The 22,558-nt window shown below is 32.9% G+C and overlaps 1 protein-coding gene across 2 annotated transcripts in view; it reads right to left on the reverse strand.

The window, feature by feature from the left end:
• The window catches only part of PCCA (propionyl-CoA carboxylase subunit alpha), a 337,827-nt gene that overhangs the window by 100,124 nt on the left and 215,145 nt on the right, over nucleotides 1-22,558 (reverse strand). For both annotated transcript variants that reach the window (XM_015587373.2, XM_015587371.2), the window contains exon 19: nucleotides 21,389-21,491. In XM_015587373.2, coding sequence (XP_015442859.1) covers nucleotides 21,389-21,491 — 103 coding nt within the window. The remainder of the gene's footprint in view (nucleotides 1-21,388; nucleotides 21,492-22,558) is intronic.

Consider the following 22,558-nt stretch of genomic DNA (forward strand, 5'->3'; position numbering starts at 1 on the left):
CCTCTACAGGGAGCTCCAGTGGCTGTGAGAGGCAGCTTCTTTATTTCTACCAGTCCACCACTCGACACCTGGGATTCTGACCTGGTGCAGATTCCATGCTCAGATGTGCTGGTGTGCAGTTTGGGTGTTTTCTGTTGAGTTTTAGATGTTCAGCTTATTATTGTTTCAAGGGGAGAGATCTGGGGACATCTCTCACTCCGCCATGTTTGCAAAGATAGCATGTATTTTATGTCCTTCAAACTTCTCATGAATTACAAATCCAGTAACAGAATGTTTTATGAGCATGAACTTTTTTTTTTTTTTTTTGCTATCAGGGCTTAGCGCAGTTACTTTGATAAAGGTGAGATGTGTGTATATATACATATACATATATATATGCATATATACATATATATGTTGGACAATCTGAAGAAGAAAAAAGTAGTAAACAAGATAATGTGGATAACGGAAGGCAGGTTTTTTTCTCACTGTCAGAGAAGAGAGATACAAAACAAATTAGAAATGCCACTTTTAATTCTATCCCGTTTTCTAGAGTTTTGCTTTCATGTCTACATACAAAAAAATTATGTATTCAAATTGTTATATAAATCTTTTTAATTCTGATCACTGTGAAAAAGAGAATAAGACTACCACTCTCCCAGTCTTGAAAAAGGGTATGACTAACATAACAATTTTGGTAGCAGTTACTAGACATAATACACCTATCACGGTCAAACTGAAAGGTAACAAGGAAAGGGATGAGTGGAGAACGACTGAGAATAGTACGAAAAATTAACGAGCAAACTATATTCATTCCTGAAGACCTCCAGAGATACAAACTGAAAAATAGTGCAACTGTTTTTATATTTTAATTCCTTAGAAAGCTATTTTAAAAATCTAAAATATTTCAAGCAATGCTACTTTGAAATAACGAGCAACTCAAATCAATCCTCAGGACACATCAAAAACATAGTAAGAGAAGCAATAGTCTGAAAAATTATCTTGGTTTCTCTTCCTCTTACTAGCCAAGGATCAATATTTTAAACATCTTCTTAAAAGCTTACTATTACTTGATTGTAATAAATCCTCAGAAAACTTTGATCAGCAATGGAGTACAAAATTTACATAAACTACTCACCTATGTAATAATTCACAGACAGAAAGAGAGTTACAGTAACTATTTTCAGCCCCTGACTTTCAAGCCAAAGCAATATCTAGCAAGCATCTCTGCCGAGATACCCCTTTGCAAAAGGGACCTTTGATTGAATGAAACAAGACTCAACTCTATTTTTTAACACAGGCAATTTTAAATTACTTGGGGGTGGGGAGGGACCAAAAACACATTAAAATAGCTACATAAACAACCATAAGCTATACAACACAGTCATGTCTTCTCCTAACTCGCTTAAAGAAAAACATTTTATGGAAAGTATTTCTACTGGGGAAAAAAATCATTACCTCTAGCACAAAAAAGCTAAGATCAATTGTTACATACCTAAAATTGTTAACACTTTTGTGAGGGGTGGTCTCCACACAGTCAGAAGAGGCATAAAGACCCACCCCAGTGACTAAAAATTCCACCATGAGAGTCATTCCTTTCTACTAAGAAAGTGTCTTTAGAAAACTCCTATTAAAATCCACACTGCCTAAAAATTAACTATTTGTACGTAAGAACACAGATTAGTTTATTAGGTTATGTAGCTCTCACTTTAAAAGAGTCATTTTTGATTAAAGGATCTATGAAAAATGTTTAATAGTAAGTACTGGGAAGGAACTGGCTACTACAGACGACCTTACAACAGTAGAGGGTAAGATTGGAGCATATTAAACAAACAAAACAGCAACGCTTCTGTTATGGGAAATTTCAAACATCTACATAAACAGCAAGAACAGCTTAATAAACTCCTATAGGTCCATCCCCAAGTTCAAAACTTATCCACTTAAACCCAATCTTGTTTCATCTATATTTTCACTGATCCAAGCACCTACTCCAAGACTATTTAGAAGCAAATCCCAGACTTCTTATTGTTTCTTCCACAAATTTATGAATACTTTTTCTTAAGTTTAACCTAAAGTACCATAATATGCATCAAGCTTTTGGCAAGAAATCAATAAAAAATTAATTTAATATTCAGTAAGTTATCTTTTTATTTCACACGTATACTTTGGTTTCTTTGAGCCCTCAGAGGGGCTGTGGGGGTGGGGAGGTGGAAAGTGGGCAACAGAGAAGATAGCTGTGAAAGGTTACCTGAAATACAATCAGTAATCACACACATACACTGCATATTATGCTTTCTGTAATTTCTATTCATTGCAGAATGAGGTCAGAATGAAGTGTTCCTGTTAGTCTGGGTCACAAAAGTAATTCAAGATGCATATAAAAATGCTTATTATCATTCAAGTTCTCTAAACCCATTCAACCATTCAGCCCTTTGCTTTCTGATAAGACTGCCAACGACTATGCCAATTAGTGTCAATTGCGATGTTAGATTTGGTAACATCTGCACCTGCCTACCAGTTAGTTTAGTGGGCAGAAAGAAGTGACTGATGGTTACAAGTTTCAGCCACACTAAACCCTGTTTTTGTGTTAACATTTCCAAGTGAACAAATTCACCAATTTGGGTTTTTTTAGGAAAAAAAACATTTTGCAAATTAGTTTTTATAGAGGATTTCTTGGGATGGGGGGCAAGTTTAGCTATTATATTATAAACCATAAGAGCATATAATAATTTTTCTAAAACCTGAAGTTTTAGAAAACGGGAAAATTCTAATCTGTAAGAAATTTAGTGAATTATATATTTACTTCAAAGTTTTACAAATGCTAAATTTATGCATTTAAGCATGATTTTTTTAAAGCCAGCTATTCATATTCTGAATGACATGCTTCTAATTTTAGAACAAGACTTTTGATTAAAATTTCTCTTTTAGAATTTCCAAACCAAAAATTAAAGCACATGTAAAAGAGCCAAGTATATTTAACATGGAAGAAATCATGAACATCTGGAACATCGTGAACATTATATGATATACCTTCACATTAATTATATATTTACCCACATTTAAATTTTTAAATAATTATTCATAATTAAAAAGCATGGACTACTTTTGAAATATCTAGAACAAAATACAATTGTTAATTTATTCTCAGAACAAAATGCTCCACTTAGGTTTATTATAATTAGCAGCAACATAGTATTTTAAAAATTTCACAATTGAAGCAAATTGCATGTAGCTAATAAAGCTACTGGAAGTAATATAGTGGTTAAAGACAAAGCGCATTACTAAAGAGAAATAAAAATTGCATGTCAATATCTTAAGAGTATGGGAGATGTATATAATGTAGTATTCTATCTAGTGCCATTACTTAAATTGCTACTTTTCCTCAACAATCTATTCTCTAGCTCTAGCAAGTAGAATAAATGGTAATTTTACCTGCCAAATTTGGCACAAAAAAGGACAAGCAACTTCATTAACAGAACAATGCTTTCAATATGATTTTTTTTTCCTTTTCCGCCCAGTGCCAAATAGTAGAACAATTCAAATCAAGAAATCTAAGCAAAATTACCTCCTCTTGTTGAAGTTTTACATGCTTGAATAAGCAAATGATATATACAGAATGCTAGCAAGAGTATTGTCCCTGTAAATTAGTATATTTCTTATACTGCTGCTCAATTCTAAGCTCAACAAAAAGGAAACATCTCCCCATTGAGGTAAAGTTCTCAATATGTGGTGTGATGTGAATATATGATCATTTAAATCTAGATTAAACCTATAAAACTTGAACTGGATTAAACTTTTGGTTAAAACATCCATTAATGCACCCAAACCACTAGTGTGGAATGAATTTGAACAAATCTGTCTTCAATCTTGGACATTTTAAACGAATTGAAAATACTCACTACCAGCAAACTTGCCGATCACCACTGGCTTTCACTTCCTTGGTGTTTTTAGTAGTTGGCTATAAACGAAATCATAAATTCTTCTAAACCTTGTTTCAAATCTAATCATAAAACATTAAGCAACAACTTCTCTATTCATCTCGCTGAACTTGTATGATTAAAGAGATAGTTAAGCCAATTCTAATTACTCATCACTAGGTTTTAAAAGCTAAACATAAGCACTTTTTGTTCAGCTGAGTAAATATGGTAGCTACTCACAAGTTTGTCTATGGTTATTTAACGACAAAGGATTGTGCTATGTTTAATCTCCAGCTTGTTTCCTTACTCTTGTTCCATATGATAACCATATATCGGACATTCAATAAAGAGCCAAGTAACAAAATGAGGCAATAATAACATAAACTCATCACTGGCATGAGAAGTATGGCTAAGAGCAAATATATCCATACAGAGCCATGCCCAAGTCATTTACACAAACTTTTAAAATTTCAAGCAGTCTACTTTTTTTTTTTTTAGATTTAAGCATTGAGAAACAAATGGCATGGTTTATTTTATAATCGTCCTCTTCGAAATAAAATACTTAAAAAACAACACTGAATCAGAATAGAAACTCCAGTCATGGTAATATCCAGATTATGAATGCCACTTGGTTTTCTTTGCAGCCATCTAACGTTTTGTTACTTGTTCAGAAGAATGAGTCTAAATCAAAGAAAAGGAACATGCACTGAAGGCCTAACATAAATCAGGTACTTTAATACACTCACTTCATTAAACTCACTGAATCCTCAGAGCAATCCAACAATGGAGATGCTATTAACTACATTTTATAGATGAGAAATCTGAGGCTCAGAAAAGCTAAAATAAATGTTCAAGTTTCCACAGGAAGTAAAGTAGTATATTCAAATCCAGGTTGATACAGTTACAGCTCAACTGAGCCAATTGAGATTCTGGTGATAAGTTCATTTGGAGGGAAAATCCAATATAGCAAGGGTCAATATTTTACTGCAAAGAATGGTCACTATAATTAGTGTGGTGATTCCATGATGCCTGGAGTTTTTAACAGTAGAGCACCTATAGGAAGAGAAAGACTAAATAAAGAGAGGACAGATCTCTGGAAGAGGCTGATCCTTTCAGCCCTGCACCTTAACAGTGTAGGTGCTCCCTGCAGTGGGTTAAGGAGGAACTGCAGGCTTCATGGGCTTGCAAACCACAGCCAGGTTCTGATGGGGGGAAGGGGAAGGGGAAGAAGACAGCAGTGATTGGTCTACTAGTCTCACTTGACAAAATTTCCCAAAGTGCATCACTAAGAAGTAAAGATTACCTCTATAACTACTCTCCAAGTATTCTGTTGGTGCCTCAACAAAGGCTTCATAAAATAAATACATTTCTAACCATAGAATATTAGAATCTTGAAATATTAATGCTGACAAGTCTTGCCAATGTATTGGTGTACATTTTTAGTCTTATTTTAAATCCACAAATTTTTCTCACAATGGAAAATAATTGCTTACAAAGTAAAAGCTACTTTAGATTCCTTTAAAAAGCAAAATGTCTATATTTAAGAGGGAAGAGACCTCGTTTCTCGAGTGTCTACAACTTGCCAGCTACTGTACTAGAGCTCATTTGATTTTACAAAAATCTCTGGAGAATATTAAACCTATTTCATAGATGAGGAAAACAAAAGTTCAGAAAAAGAAATTAACGTCTACTGGTTTCACAGCCAGCAGTTCCAGGACTGGTATTTAAATTCGAGCCCATCCGATTTACAGCCTTTTCCTATATAGTATCTATATAATATATTAACTACTGCAGTCGTTGAGAGAGATAAAGTAACTTTTCCAGTTACATAACTGGTAACTGGTAAAGTTTATCTCCTATTCAAAATTTTGTTTTAAATACCACGTTACATTATTTCTCTACCACCCCTTACTAGCCCCAGACTAAACCTGTTAACTTTTGACAGTTAACTTTTAGAACTGAACAAAATGGATGAAGAATATGATTGCCTATGTCCCTATAACCAATGTGATTGATGTTTCTTTTTATAAGATGGTCCAGTTTGCAGAACAGAAAATGTGATAAGTGGAATATGCTACTTATTTACTTCAAATATTAGCAATAGGGTTCCTAAAAAGTTGCCTTGCAAATTGATGTAAACAAAAATTTACAAATGGTTCTGTCCTTTGTATTTGTGACTTTATATTTCTACCAAGATTTTTTGAGTATTTCCAAGAAAATGCTGTGAAACCAGGTAACTCTGTCCAAAAGGCAAAAGAACACCTTAAATAAGTCACGTCTTTAGAAAATTTTTAAATTAAATTCACCTAAATTTAATAAAATATTCCTGAGCCACATGTCTATCATTCTTCTAACACCAGGATTTCCACGAAATAGTCACAAGTCACAAAACATAACTGAGAACACAGAGATCGAGTCCCAAGAATATGCTGGCTATTTCAATGAAATCCCTTTCCGATTTATTGCTAACATTGCTCGAAATATTTTTTTAAAAAACTGTTTGCATTAAGCCTTTGTTTATCTTTTGTTCCATATCTTCAACGGCGATACATCTCTGACCACTGAGTTTTATAAACTGGCACAGTTCTGCAGAACTGGATCTGGTGAGTAAGATGAGCAAGATCAGTTATGGCTAAGCAACGAGGCAGAAATACAAGCCTGAGATTTTAGAGATTCTTGGATGGAATAACAAAACGAGACACTGAAAGAATTTGTGGGATATATTACTATATATATTTCAGTGTGATCTGTGGCTTTGGGACAATTTTAAGCTTGAATAGTTTAAATTAACTTAGTCTTTCCATAAAAAATAAAATAAGAAGTTAAAAGAATATTTAGGATTTTTATAAAATCAAGATGTTAAAGCAAGAGAAACTTTTAGAGATGCAAACCTGTGTCCCTGAGTGAACAGCCCAAAAACCCCCTGAAGCATTTCGTCCTTAAATACAATGAGTGACCAGGATTCTGGAAGAGATCACAACCCCTTGAAAGATAATTAGAATTGTGGTCATAGAAGATAAAAGCTGCCTTGATGATAAAGCATGTCAGACCCTAGACATACTAACTGGAAAAGAGAAGAAAGAGCATTATTTTCAGCGTAAATTCAAGTAGCTATCCCAAGGAAATGTGAAGATTTAGAGATAATTTTTTTAAAACCCCAAATATTAGTACTACATTTTTTAAAATACATAATTTTACTATAGAGGATATGTTTTCACTCTTTCATCATATTTATTGAAAGCATACCTTAAGCCATGCACTGGAGACAGACTAATTCAAAACACAATTATTACTTGAATTATGCCAACTCTTGTTAGTTGATTTGCTCTGTTTTAGTAGTTAATATTACAAGCTTCCAAAACAATTGCTCTATTAATATATTCAGTTACTGGTTTTCACCTTATACTGGCATTCAAAGTTCAGGTTTAGAGAATTATTCCACAAGTTTATGCCATATTTTTGTTCATGCCTCTCATAAACAAAATATGCAAACACACAGCTGCTCTCATGTCCGACAGAATGAGATCTATTCCACAGATCTCTGACTTCCACCTATACCCAGCACTGATACAAAAAGAATCTCACTTGAAGAAAACTATGTTTTCTTAATAATAACAGTTGTGTAAACATAAGGTCTTCTCAGTTAAAGGGAAACCAACATCAAAAAGCAGTATAACATAGAACTCTAAACCCCTCTTTCTTTGAAGAAACCCGTTTGAAGCGAGGTGTTTCTAGTTATGGGTGAATGAAATGAGAATTCAGCCGCAACAAACGGACATCCAGTCATATGAAGGACTAATTAAATCCATCTGAGAAGCTGCATCTAAAACTGCCTCACACATTTCAAAGGAAAGCACTAGTCTGCCTTTTGCGAAGACATCAAAACCTTTAGTCACAAACACTGCACATCGAGGCTCTAAAACGATGTTATTTTTATGGACTGCAAAGCTCCATAAAAGTAACGTTAAGAGTTTACACTATTTTATTCGAAAAATCAGAGTTAAGGCAGAACATTTTTCCTTCTTACTATCTGAAATTTCTTTCTGGCTTCAACCCTAGTTTTGTAGATCTTCTATGAGACCTCAAAACATAAAAAATAAAAAACCCAGGAGATGCATCAATATTTAAAGTATTTCAGATATTTGTTGAAAGTAGTTAAAAAAAATTAATTAAATAATTTGCCATGGTCGCACAGTTAACTTTTTCCTGTTACAGAAAACCAGGATTTTGATGTTCAGTTAAGATTCTTGAGAGTTAATAAAAGCCAGCAGAAGGAGCTCAAAACTTCAAAAGCTTACTGCTTTGACAAAAATATTCCTATAAATAGAGCCATTATTTGGACCATGAAGTGGTAAAACAAAGTTATATTCAGAATTTGGAATACTATCCCAACATAATAAAGTAGTCTTAGTGTCTATCCTATCAAGCCTTTCTAACTTCCTGTAATTGGTGAGCTCATATAATCATATGGATCAGTCACATTTTTTTCTTAAGAAATACTATTAGAAGTGACAGGAGGCGACAAGCCCCCTAAGTAGGGGAAATTCAATACTTCAACCTTTTTTGCAACATATAGAGAGATAAAACTAACACTATCCACATCGCTGTGAAACTTAAAAAGTTTCTTCCCACTGCAGAGAGCTAGCCATCAGCCAACCTGGAGCTTCTGGCTTTGCACTCTCTATTTACCAAGCAACCTTGAGTGAATCAATCTTTCAGAGCTAACGTATTCTCTACCACTCAATGACGACTTGGCCTAGGAAAGCCAAATGTTTATAATTTCTGGATAATAGTAGGGAGATTCCTTAAAAAATTAAAAATAGAACTACCATATTATCCAGCAATTCCACTTCTGGGTATTTATCTGAAGGAAATGAAAACGCAACTTGAAAAGATATATGTACTCTTATGTTCACTGCAGCATATTCACAATAGCCGACATATGGAAACAACTTTAATTGTCTATCGGTGGATGAATGGATAAAGAAAATGTGATACACACACAGACATACAATAGGATATTATTCAGCCATAAAAAAAAAAAAAAATCTTGCTATTTGCAACAACATGGATGAACGCTGACGGCATTATGCTAAGTGAAATAAGTCAGAGAAAAATAAATACCATACGATCTCACTTATATGTGGTAAACAAACAAATAAAGCCAAACTCATAGATACAGAGAACAGATCGGTGGTTGGTAGAGGTGGGGTGGGGGATGGGTAAAATGGAAGAAGGGGGGTCAAAAGGTACAAATGCTCAGTTATAAAATAAATCAAGGGGATCTAATGTATAGCGCGGTGACTATAGTTAATAACACTATACTGCATATTTGAAAGTTGCTAGGAGAGTAAATCTTAAAAGTTCTCATCAAGAAAAAAATTTCTAACTATATGTGGTAACAAATGTTAACTAGACTTGCAGTGATCATTTTGAAATATAGACAAATATCGAATCATACATACACCTGAAACTAATGTTATGTCAATTATATCTCAATTTAAAAAATTAATTAAAACAAAAAATTATATGCTCAATCCAGAATTATTTAAAGTTAAGGAGTGTAGGCAAGTAGAAAGGAGAGAAGAGATCTATCAGTGAGAATAACGGGAAAGGCAGTCACCGAGCAATGACCCCAGCAGAGGCAGGGCTGGCCTGCAGAGTAGCATGGACCTCTATGCCAGCCTGAGGCATATAAGCCAAACCATGCCTTGATTGTTCCTGCTTCTCAGTCTATTCAAACTGTGAATAGTCATACTAGTTTATTACAAGTCTCTGAATTTTAAGAACAGTCACAATAAACAGGGCATAAGATGATTTCCTGAAGAGTACTAAAAAAAAATTATAAAATATTATGCAGTTACTTCTTTATTTTCCATCTCTGAAATCTCACCCTCCACCTGCTTCTTTAGGTCTCAGTGTGGCTATTATTTCCATCCTAATGCCTTCCAAACCCATCTCCATGTGGCCAGGTTAGGGCTCCCCCATAATTTCTCCACAATGCTCATCTCTTCATGTTGTCATTCACTTGTTCTACCTGAGTGACACAGCCTTTGCCCTTGTCACTGTCAATAGATGATAAATTCTACGAGGGTTGGAAATCATCTCTCCTGATTACCATTGGTTCTCCAGGACCTACATTGTAGGAGAAACTCAATAAACAACTATTAAACTATAATACAACTAAAATGATAAATGTATAATAGCTATAAATATATCTAAATTCATCTAATGGACGAGTTACTCAGCAAGACACTTCAACAGTTTGCTTTGCTGTTCATTTTATTTATAAATGAGTTTGAGGGGCCAATAAATATCATACCAAAATGAATAAAATGTTTTCTAATAAATTTTGTGGTAAAAATTTTACCAGTGCCCGTAACAGAATAGTAGACCACTATAGATATTTTATGAGGGCTTACGAAGTTGAATTGATTCAACCTGAATATCCAGTATTAACAATAAAAGTTTTTTTCTAAATGAAACTCTTCAGAAAGCGGCTAAAACTGGAGGATAATACTAAAACCACTTGAAGTCTTAATTATAGTATTTGCCAGCTTTAATATGGTAACAACAGGTACCATTTAGTGTTTTACATTTCCAAAGTAACTGGATTTTATAACTTATTTTTTTCTTCATTTAGTCACATAACAAGTTACTTGACTCTTGAGCACAACATGACTGAGTCATTCAAGAGGGTACAGGTGCAACTGTGCACCCAATTAGACAAGCAATTTTCCAGATTACATGGGCAGAAGCCTCACCTTTTTATGAAAATTTAGTCCTATGGTTCAAAAGTGCAGTACCATACCCACTGAACAAGGTTGCATTTAAAAAGTAAACAGATCAAGCTGCGCAAGGTTACTCTTCAAACCTGATTTTTCTACAACCTCATTTATCTGACCCCCTCCTATCAGACATCAAGCTGATTTGGATGAGTTTGCTCTGAAAGGATATTCTTTAGCTAGAGGTGATGTTACATTGGAAAGCAAGTTACTTTTGGACTTTTGTCCTTAAACCAAGTCTAGGGAGGAATAATTCCATTCCACAGTGATGTTTTAGGAACAATGAAATTACTGTGAATTCTGAGACCCTGAGCAAAACCTGGAATAAGCTCTCACTGCCCTTTGTTATTAGCAAGACATACACATGTCTAACTCTTCTATATAGTAATCTCTCTGGTAGTTTATACACCTAAAAAAGGAAAAATGAGAGGCTGTTGAAGGGGCCCTCCAAATCTTTTGATTCTGTCCTCTCTCTCACTCATGGTACAGTCTCTTTGTTTTTTCCAGTTTCTTAACTTAGATCACTCTCTAAACAGACTATTAAGTGATGGCTAGCCAATTGCCTCCAAGTTCCCAGTGTTAGGTGAAGGAGCTGCAGTAATGGCACTTTGTGTACTTGTATATGTAATACTAATGCTCTTCATTCGATGAACCGGCTGCTCATTCCACCACTTCCCTGGATGGCCTAGGCATCACAGGAGCTTCTTGGTAGGTAATTAAAATTCCATTATGTCAACAGTCACATCTTCCAGATTGTTTTTTGTGGGGGATTTTTTGGGGGAATTAGTAATATATAAATAGAGTTTAAAATTCATAAAGTACTAAACATAAAGTATGTAACATTCTCACTTTTGACATGGGGTCAGCCATCCAGCTCCGCAGTTCAAAGGCAACCATGGTTACCAGTTTCTTGCAGCTCCTTCCAGGGATACTGTATACATGTAACAAGCATAAATACATGTATTTCTTTTTTACACAAATGAATGTACATTGCTTTTGTTGCTTAATAAATCGGCACATAGAGAATGCGCAGATCCTTTTGAATAGCTACACAGTAGTTCAGTATTATGGATGTACCATGTTTATTTAATTATCTCATTTTGATGGGCACTTCAGTTTCCAGTCTTCTGCTATAACAAACAAAACTGCCATGAACATTTTTGTGCATCTCCTACATATGAACATGTCTATTAATATAAATTCGTTTTATCAAATTGCTCTCCGTGGAGGCTTTATAATTTATACTCCCACCGATAATGTATGAGGGTCTATTTTTCTACAACCTTATAAAATTAGGGAAATATCAAATTTTTCATCTTTGCCAGAATATAGGTGAAAAATGGTATTGCATCATAATTTTAACTTAAATTTTTCTGTGTGTTTTAGCACAATTTCTCATGAGCAGGAGGCATTTATATTTCCTTTGCTGTAAACTGTCTTTGAACATTTTTCACCGGGTCATTGGTCTTTTTCATATTGGTTTGTAAGAGTTCTTAAATACACTAAGAACATTCCCTTTTTGTCCCTAAAATTGAGCTGAAAATTTTCATTCTGGCCTGTTGGCTTCTCTGTTGGCTCCTTACAATGGTTTTATATTTCTTTAAAAAAATTTAACATTTTTTAAATCAATTACCTTGACTTATTTTCTTAGTTCTTTTCAAATTAAAAAAATAATTTTATCAAGAAAACAAATGATTTTGCCAAAGTGAAAGAATTTCATGTTTACACAATGTTATGTTTCTGTTTAAAAAATCCATTAACAGAAAATATTTTCCTCAAATAGGATAATATTTTTTATTGCTTTATTTAGTATACCTTTTAAAACTGGGGAGGAAAGTCTAAGTAAAAATATTATCTAACAAGAGAAGTAGTTTACATAATCATAACACTGAATTGCTGTCAAAGGGGAAAAAATGAGAAAAAATTTTAAATATAAAAAGTTGTATAACTTGAAAAACTTACTTCAACTTTCTACTATTTACCACATACTATAAGACAATTTTCTAAACACGATTGCAGTCCTTTCTTAAAAAGCCCCAAGAGTACGGTGGTAGTCATCTTAAAATGCTACTACAAAAATGTTCTTTTCTTGATCTGGCTGCCTACTGTTCACTTAAGCCATAGATAATTTTTTAACAAAAAGCCTTCATTAGGTATAAATGTAATCATGAACTGACCTTGTTTGCTGATGTTCTTTTCATGTTCAAGAAGAGTGTATTCTAAAAACTGACTACAGAGGTAAAAGGACAAATACAATAATATTGTATTTTTTCTAGAAACAGTGAAATTACTGTGAATTCTGAGACCCTAAGCAAAATAATTTTCTTTGAAAATTATTTCTTTAAAAGAGCCACCATGATTATCATGTCTCTATAAAAATTCCAGTAACTACACGATTTAGCACTACTCTTTACAAATGGGATAAAAAGAACAGAGATTATGATGTAAAAATGCAGGTATAATGTCTTATTGAAAATACATTTAAGATTTTTTACATTAATATTTGAAAACAAAGAAAATATTTGGTACACAAGATTATTTATTGGTATGTTAAGTTCATTTAATTCTTACCCTTTATGAAATGTTACATAAAAATATTGAAAGAGCTCTACTTAAAACCATATTTTCAAAGTGCTCTTTAAATATCAAAACAAACTGGTGGAATGTTTTCTTAATCAAGAAATCTAGAACAAAATACATGAGGTAGAACAAATGGGAAAGGGTTGGCTATATTTGAGAAAGAAAACCTCGAACAATGTGTATATAATTATTTCTTATTATGCACCCATATATAATTATTATTTTTTATTCTTATGTTCATCACCATATTCTTTCTTGGAGAAGAAAAATATAGGGTGGTAATTTCAATGATATGAATACTACAAAACATTTCCCTCCCTCCACCACAGGCATCTAAAGATGGGACAATTTTATATCAACCAAAAAGAACATTATCAAGAAAACAAAACGAAAGCACACAAACTCTTTTAGATGCAAAATCTTATCTATTTCAAATGTTGTATTGCTCTCAAAAATTGTTACTTATGGATAAAACTGTAAAATCACTGAGAAATCAGTATTTTGAATTTTAACACCAATTTAAAAATTACATTAACATCTATAACAGGTAATAAGATACTAAAAATACTTTCTAACAGCTACTCTTAACTCTAATTGCATACTTTTTTTAAAGTGGATACATTGTGTACATAATATTTGTGATTTATTCATGTTCTTGAAATACCTTCCATGGTTCCTTTAAATAGAACCTTAACTTTTCAACATATCACAAAGGAAATTCCTTTTATCATGTAACAAAACTATTCTGGTTAGAAATAAATATATTATTTCTTGTATTAACAATGATTTATCCAGTCTAGCAGAGCTAATGTTCCAAGACAGTGCTAGTATTTCTCAGAATTTTGCCTAGCGAAGCTACTTTGTAAAGTTAGATATGGAGAGGTACTAGTTCACAGGCCTTGGAATCACACTGACCTGGGTTCTAAATGTTTCCAAAATCATCGGTAAACTAGGGCTAGTAACATCCACCTTCCAGTTTACTACTATCTCTTGCAGAGATGTTTGTAAAGTATTTACCACACTGCCCTGGGCAAGGCATATATTTAATAAAATAGACCAAAGTAATCTGTTGCTCCATGAAATAACTTTGACTAGGCTAAAATAAGTATCAAAAACAACAATGCAACTAGAACAAAGCAGGGCGATTCTTTTTTCACTCTGTTTATGGGAGACAATAAAATTAAGGAAGCACATACTTCCATAATAAGAAATTAAAGTTATTTACCTATAGAAGATATCTCTAATTTTTCAACCAACTTTGCTCTCCCATGCTACCACTTCCAAGTGTTTTTCCTATATTATAATTTCGAGGCAAGTTATATAAATGACATTCTAAGTTGCTACTCATTAGTAATCTCTCAAGTAGAACTTCACATTTCCATAGATCTTCCTTTCCCCCAGGAAGCTGAGTGCATTCTTCTTTCTTTCTCCCAGATTTAATTAGTTGAAAGGCACCTCTATTAAGACAATTATCACTGTATTGTGACTACTTTCAAGTTTGCCTTCCCTTTACCATAAGTACAGATTATTTATGTGGAGACCTCCAATGCAAACTGCCTTTCATTTGTCTTTTTTTTTTTCCAACACAATATTATGTTCACATTAGCAATTTTTCATTGTTTCCTTGAGATAGATTTCTAAAAGTGAAATTAGTGGACCAAACAATATAAATGTTTGTAAAGTCTTTGATGAATGTCATCAAATTATTTTGCAGAAAGGGCGAACGAACATATATTTCTATTTAATTCATCTCTGAGTCGGTGACATCCAGCCCAGGCAATAATTACTTGGAAAAATTATTTGAAATATTATTTAGAAGGTAAAATATATGCACCATAGTAACAAGAATATAAGTATAAAAATACTCATTTAAATATTCATGTTTATTAAATACTCATGATAGACCTGAGTCAAGGTTCTGGATAATCGAGATATTCAACCATCTGAGGAAATGCCAGACTGTTTTCCAAACCAGCTGTACCATTTTACATTCCTACCAACAGTGAATGAGGGTTCCAATTTCTCTACATCTTTGATAAAATTTGCTATTCTCTGACTTTTTATTATAACTATCTTAGTGGGTATGTGGTGCTAGTCATTATGGTTTTGACCTTCATTTCCCTGATGACTAATGATGTTGAGCATCTTTGCATGTGCTTGTTGACAATTGTACATATTCTTTCAAGAAATGTCTATTCAGATCCTTTGCCCATTCTTAATTGTATTTTATTATTAAACTGTGTTATTTATGTATTTTAAGAGCAAGTACTTTACTAACTATATGATTTGCCAGTATTTAATTTTGAGAAAAACCAATTTACCTATTTTTCATTTTGTTGCCTGTGCTTTTAGTGTTTATATCTAAGAAACCACTGACTGCCACAAGCAAGGTCATTAAGATGTACCACTATTTTTTCTTCCAAAAGTTGTATTGTTTTATCTCTCATATTTAAATCTTTTGTCCATTTTACATTAATTTTGGTATAGAAACTCAACATGAGCTAGGGATCCAACTTCATTATTTTACACGTGGATACTTAGTTGTTCCAGCATCGCTGTAGAAAAGACTATTCTTTTCCCCATTGAATTATTTTGCCACCTTCATCAAAAATTACTTGACCATATATTTATGGGCTTATTTCTAGATTCTCAATTCTATTCTCTTGATCCATATGTTTATCTTTACGTAAGTACTACACTGTCTTAATTACAAGACAGCTTTCTAGTAAGTTTTAGAAGGGGAAAGTGTAAGTTCTCCAACTTTGGTCTTTTTTTGAAGATGGTTTTCACTATTCTGGATCTCTGAGGTTTCCATATGGATTTTAGTATTAGCTTGTAGATTTTTGACTAAAATACAGCTTGGATTTTGATAAGAATTGCAATGCATCCCAGTTAGGGAAGTATCACTATCTTAACAATATTAAGTCATTCAATTTATGAATATGAAATGCTTTCTCTTTATATGAATTTTCTTTAATTTCTTTTTCAACAGTTTGTAGTTTTCACTATATAAGTTTTACGCTTCTGTTAAATTTATTCCTAAGCATTTTATTCTTTTGATGCTCTTGTTAATGGGATTTTCATAATTTTATTTTTGGTTTGTTCATGGCAAGTAAAAAAAAATACAATTGATTTTTATATATTTTGCTAAACTTGTTTATTAATTGTAATAGCTTCTTAATGACTTTTTTAGGATATTCTACATACCACAGCATATCATCTGCAAATAGAGATTTTTATAATTTTTACCAATTACACTTGGTTTGCTGCATACAACTGTGGTTCCACAAACGGATCTCTGCCATTTAACATTTAATAAAAATTTTATCAACACATAACTTACTTGAAATTGGAAAAATGAAAAGATTCTGATTGTAATTTAAAACTGCAGCAAAGTTTTGTCTGTGAAAAAGTTAGATTTTGACCTTTCTATAAGAAGCAAAAAGATAATATTTCTTCAGTAAAATGAACTGAAAAAATTTTAACTAAAAAATATTATTTTCCTTTTCATACTAAATGTTACCTTTGATCATCTAGATTTTTCTTTTTAATTATTAGCACAAAAATTATACTGGTATGTCAAAATTCAATAGTCTAAGAATTCTGGTTATTCTTAAGTAGTACTTTACAAGGTCTTTCGAAAAAATTCTATCAGTGGTTCACTGTAACAAATGATATCTAGGATCATATAACTGTTTTCTAATATATTAGTAGTTAACATAACTAAATATCGGGCAAAAAAAACAAACAAGTACATGTACAATGCTCCTTTCCATCTCTGAAAAGACCAAATTCCTAAGCCAATGTTCTTCTCATAGAGAGAACTCAACTCATATTTTTCTCTAAAGTAAACTGTCTTCAATATAACTTTAGCCCATCATATTTAAGATAGCAAACACATTAATCTTTTCCTTTATCATAAACTATTTTGACCAGTTTCATGTTACATGGAATAAAACAGAAATGGAAACAATCTTGGGAATCCAGAAAGGAATTATGAAAATAATATAAATATCAACTTATTTTTGAAACTTTTGAGTTTATCATCTTAGTAAGCTAAATAATATTTCACCTCTCCTTCACTTAACTTTTACGTCTACCATGCTTTCTTCATTTCCCAAAAGTTTCATGTTCCCCACTTTTTAATTTTTCATCAAAAGTACTAATTTGCACTGGTTTGTGTATTTTTAAAATTTTTACATAAGATAAAATTTACCATCTTAACCATTTTTAAGTGTATAGTTCAGTGGTATTAACTATACACACATTTTTGTGCTAGCATCACCACCATCCATCTCCAGAATTCTTTTCATCCTGCAAAACTAAAATTCTATATCCTTTAAACAACAACTCCCCATGCCCCACTCCTCCCAATCCCTGGCAACTACCATTCTATTTTCTGTCTCTGTGCATTTAACTGCTCTGGGTATTGTATGATTTGGAATCATAGAGTATTTATCCTTTTGTGACTGGCTTATTTCACTTAGTATAATGTCCTCAAGGTTTAGCCATGTTGTAGCATGTGTCAAAATTTTCTTCCTTTTTAAGGCTAAATAGTATTCTATTATATGTATATTATCACATTTTGTTTATCCATTCCTTTGTCAATGGACGCTTGGGTCGATTCCACTTCTTTGCTATTGTGAATAATGTTGCTGAATATGGGTATGCAAATATCTCTTCAAGACCTTGCTTCCTTTTTTTTTTTTTTCCTTAATAGCCAGCAATGGAATTGCTGGGTCATATGGTAATTATACTTTTAATTTTTTTAAAAACCACTATTTTCCACAGCAGCCTATTTCCCACTCCAACCAACAGTGCGCAAAGATTCCAATTTCTCCACATCATCACCAACACTTATTAGTTTCTGGACTTTTTTTTTTTTTAAGAGTAGCCATCCTAAGGGCTATGAAGTGGTATCCAGTTGTGGTTTTGATTTGCATTTCCCTAATGATTAGTAATGTTGAGTATCGTTTCATGTGCTTATTGACCATTTGTATATCTTCTCTATATTGAAGATATGTCTATTCAAGTCCTCTACCCATTTTTAAGTTGGGTAGTGGGTTTGTTTTGCTATAAATTATTAAAGTTCTTTTCATAGTCTTGATAATAACTCCATGTCAGATATATGCAACTATTTTCTTCTGGACTGCCTTTCTGTGGACTGCCTTTTCACTGTCGATTACGTCCTTTGATCGCAAAAGTTTTACGTTTTTGATGTACCCTAATTTATCTATTTTTTTGCTTTCTTGACTGTGCTTTTGATGTCACATTCAGGAAATCACCAAATCCGATGCCATACGGCTTTTCCCGTGTTTTCTCCTGTTTTATAGCTTTATCACTCACGATTAGGTCTTTAACACATTTTTAGTTCATTTTGTATATGGTGTAAGGTAAGGATCCGACTTCATTCTTTTGCATGTAAATATCCAATTTTCTCAGTACGATTGGGTGAAAAGACTACGGTTTTGGCACTCGTGTCAAAAATCATTTGACCATATATCCAAGGTTTATTTCTGGGCTCTCAATTCTATTCCATTGGTCTATATGTCTGTGTTATGTCAGTACCACACTGTTTTAACTACTGTGGTTTTGTAATAAATTTTGAAATCAGGAAATGTGAGCTTTCCAACTTCATACTTTTTAAAAATTGTTTTGGCTATTTGGGGTCACTTGAGGTGCCATATGAATCATAGGATGGATTTTTCTCTTTCTGCAAAACTCCAGTTGGGATTCTGATAGGGATTATACTGAATCTGTAGATCGCTTTGGGTAATAGTAACATCATAAAATTAAGTCTTCCAATCCATGGAATGGCTTTCCATTTATTTGCACTTTTTTAAATTTCTTTCAGCAACATTTTGCAGTTTCTAGGGTACTGTACTTTCCAGCATATGAGACTTTCTCCTCCATGGTTAAGTTTATTCCTATGTATCTTATTATTTTTGATTCTAATGTAAATAGAATTGGCTCTGCTTTTTTAATAGGAGATTTACATAGAAGATTTGTACATTTGCTGTGAAAATTGGATATATTTTATAATTAAATTTTTTAATTAAATAAAAGAACTCTGAAAACTTAGGGTATCTGAAGCATTATGTGAGCTAAACCAATATGGCTTTGCCTGTACTACCTCTGGGCTAATTAACCTAGACTGTCATCTCTAGAAAAATTTTTTCTTGATGTGGTAGTAGGTGATCTAGAAAACCAATAGTCACAGCACTCCCCTGAGACTCTAAAAGCAGGGGTTCCACACTATTAAAATCTTCATACACCAATTAGCCTTTGCCTACTTCACACTATTCAACTTGACTACTTTCATAATACTGATGTTGCATGAAGCTCAATATAAATATGCTTAGGAGAAAGGAATATACTATCATAAGAACATTAGGTATGACGCTTCTGATAGTAGCTAAGCCAATAAATACATGAAGTAGTTTTTGATACTATATATCAAGGTGGATGTTTTCCAGGGAAATTTTTAATGTATTAATTTTGATATTTTTTTTAAACAGTCCTACTTTCCTCATGAGCTAAATAGTGAAACAAGAGGTAATTCTACAGTAAAAATTCAGAAACACCACTTGAGCTGTCAGGCCAATGGTCTCTAGTTTTCCAACATGAAATCTAAACAAGCACAGAGAAATAACAGCTTAAAGAAGTAACCTGTGCAATTTTCTTATTAAGGCAAGGCACTACTTAGAAAAACACAGTACTGGGGTATCAGATTACCACTACAGTGGTGGCTCAGGACAGAACTGAAAATTATGCGAAAGTCTACATTTTTGTAAAGTTAACTTTCCCCCAGGAAAATGCTACATGGTAATATTAATACTCTTTTCTATTCAATACATATAATTTGTTACTCAACTTGATGTACAGTTAACTGTCCACTTATGAAACTACTTTTTTAAATGATCACGTAGAAAGGAGAACGTAAAGAATCAAATACGTTCATCACAAAATATATCATAAAACAATTGTTTGACTCCATTATAGTTTTTATTTTAAGAGAGTTGAGTGACATATACTTCAGTAACAAATGCTTCAGCAATTTTGGCATATAGAAGGAATCAAAACATTTAAATACAGCCAAGGAGGCTACCCTTAATTCGTGAATTAATCTCCTTTATTTGTGACTCTGACTACCACATAAGATCATCGGCTTCTCCACCATAACAGTTTAGCACCTACCTAGCACACAGTCAGCATATTATGAGTTTTTGTTAAATAAATGAATTCTCACTAATTCTTGACTTGTGGTATTTTCTAGCTAGGATCAAGAAACTGCCATGTACCTCAAACCTCAGCAGGTCTTATTTCAGTGAAATTATATTCTTTTGATTTTTATATCCTGCTTAAATCTTTTGATAAAAAGTCATTTTCCCCAAAACAAAATGACGTTTCAATGCAACATAACTATGAGTAAAGAAATGTGGATTAATACTCATTTCTCCAACTATATAGTAGTTTCTATGGGTTCATGCTGAAAATAAAAAAGGACACAAGTTAAAATAGTAACTCTTCATGGTATTTTTCTGGCAATCTCAAAAATAGAATTTAAACATATTACTCATACCACAGTGCAAACACTAAATCTTATTGTACCATTGTTCAGTACAGACAAGAATTAAACTAAAGATAGTTCTGTCATGGAGACTATCCAAGGGGTTTAAGTTCTTCAAAACCAAAGGAATGTCACCATAAGATAAATTTAGCCTCAAGAATGTCTCACAACATGAAATCTCAAGAAAATGTTATATGAGGCTTCAGATTACTTGTTTTAAAAGAATGATTACCTACCACAGCTATCATATGTTTAGAAGTATAATTAAATATACTATTCTCTATAACAAAGCCAAAAGTATCTCAATAAGAGAAGAAAAATGATTCAGGTATCAAGAAGTGAGTTTAGAATGTGGCTACATCTGGGAATGTTATTTCCTAACTGCATTGAGAATAAAAATTTTCATTTACATTCAGCTTCCTAAAGAAGATAAAACAAATACAAAGCCATGTTATAGATTCAAAAGATGAGAGTCACTGAAGATGTTAAAAATTGTGATAAATATTCATAATTTCAAGATTACCCCCGTCCCCCACAAAAAAAGAAAGAAAACTTACAGAGAAAGTTGGTCCACTGTTTGATGCTACAACAGTATGAACTTCATCACTCAATTTTATTGAAAGCTCCCAGTTAGCCACTTGTGGCTTAACAATAGGCACTCTGAAGTAGAAAGAAATGAAAAGGAGTTAATAATTTTATATTATTCTCAGTAAACTGATTTTCTTTTGATGTTAAGTGTGCAGAGTAAAACTGCTAACGACTGGATCTAGAGCATTTTATTTAGAAGGTTCTACCCTTGGAAAAAAAGATTTCATATTTAAACTAGAGAGGTTAAACACACACACACACACACACACACACACACACACACACACACACACACACACACACACACACACACACACACACACACACACACACACACACACACACACACACACACACACACACACACACACACACACACACACACACACAGTCTCTCTAAGGACAACAGCAGTCATTCTGGGATAATTGTGGTACCATCAGCTATTTGAAGTACCATCATCTAGTCTATGAATTTAAGTTGCTTAATTATGGCCGTCCCTCAAAAATTAACCTTCTTTAAGCAATATTAATTTCTTTTCAATATTTGGTTACTATCCAAGACTGTCTTTAAAAAATTATAATGCTAATTGTTTCTTTTTTCCAGGTTTATTGAGTTATAATTGGTATGCAAAAACTGCACATAATTAACATATACAACTCGGTGAGTTTGGACATATTTATTTATTCACACATGTTACCATCGCCGTGATCAAGGTAATAAACATTTCCATCACCTCCAAAAGTTTCTTTTGTCTTTTGTTTGTTTATCTGTTTTGATAAGAATACCACATCCATTATGCTGGTCTTAACACGCGGGTCTTGTCTTATGTATGATTAATATTAGATAGTCCAGAAAAATTAGGTCAAGCACCCAGAGACAAAAAACATTTTTAGAATACAAATGTTTCATATAACTTTTTAAATTTACAAAATTTTAATAATTTTGAACTAATCTAATTTAAGTATTCTATGGTTACATTATTTATAGTTGAAAATATTTACTAGGCAATAAACATGCAATGTCCAGACTCTGGCTTCAAAGTCGTAGTTCTGAAAAATTGTTGCAGGTAGTTTTAATTTAACTCTCCCTTCCCCCACTTGACTCAGACCCTGATTTCAAAAAGATTCTCTGCATAATC

This window comes from Pteropus alecto, unplaced genomic scaffold, assembly GCF_000325575.1.
Source record: "Pteropus alecto unplaced genomic scaffold, ASM32557v1 scaffold13, whole genome shotgun sequence".
NCBI classification, from domain to species: domain Eukaryota; kingdom Metazoa; phylum Chordata; class Mammalia; order Chiroptera; family Pteropodidae; genus Pteropus; species Pteropus alecto.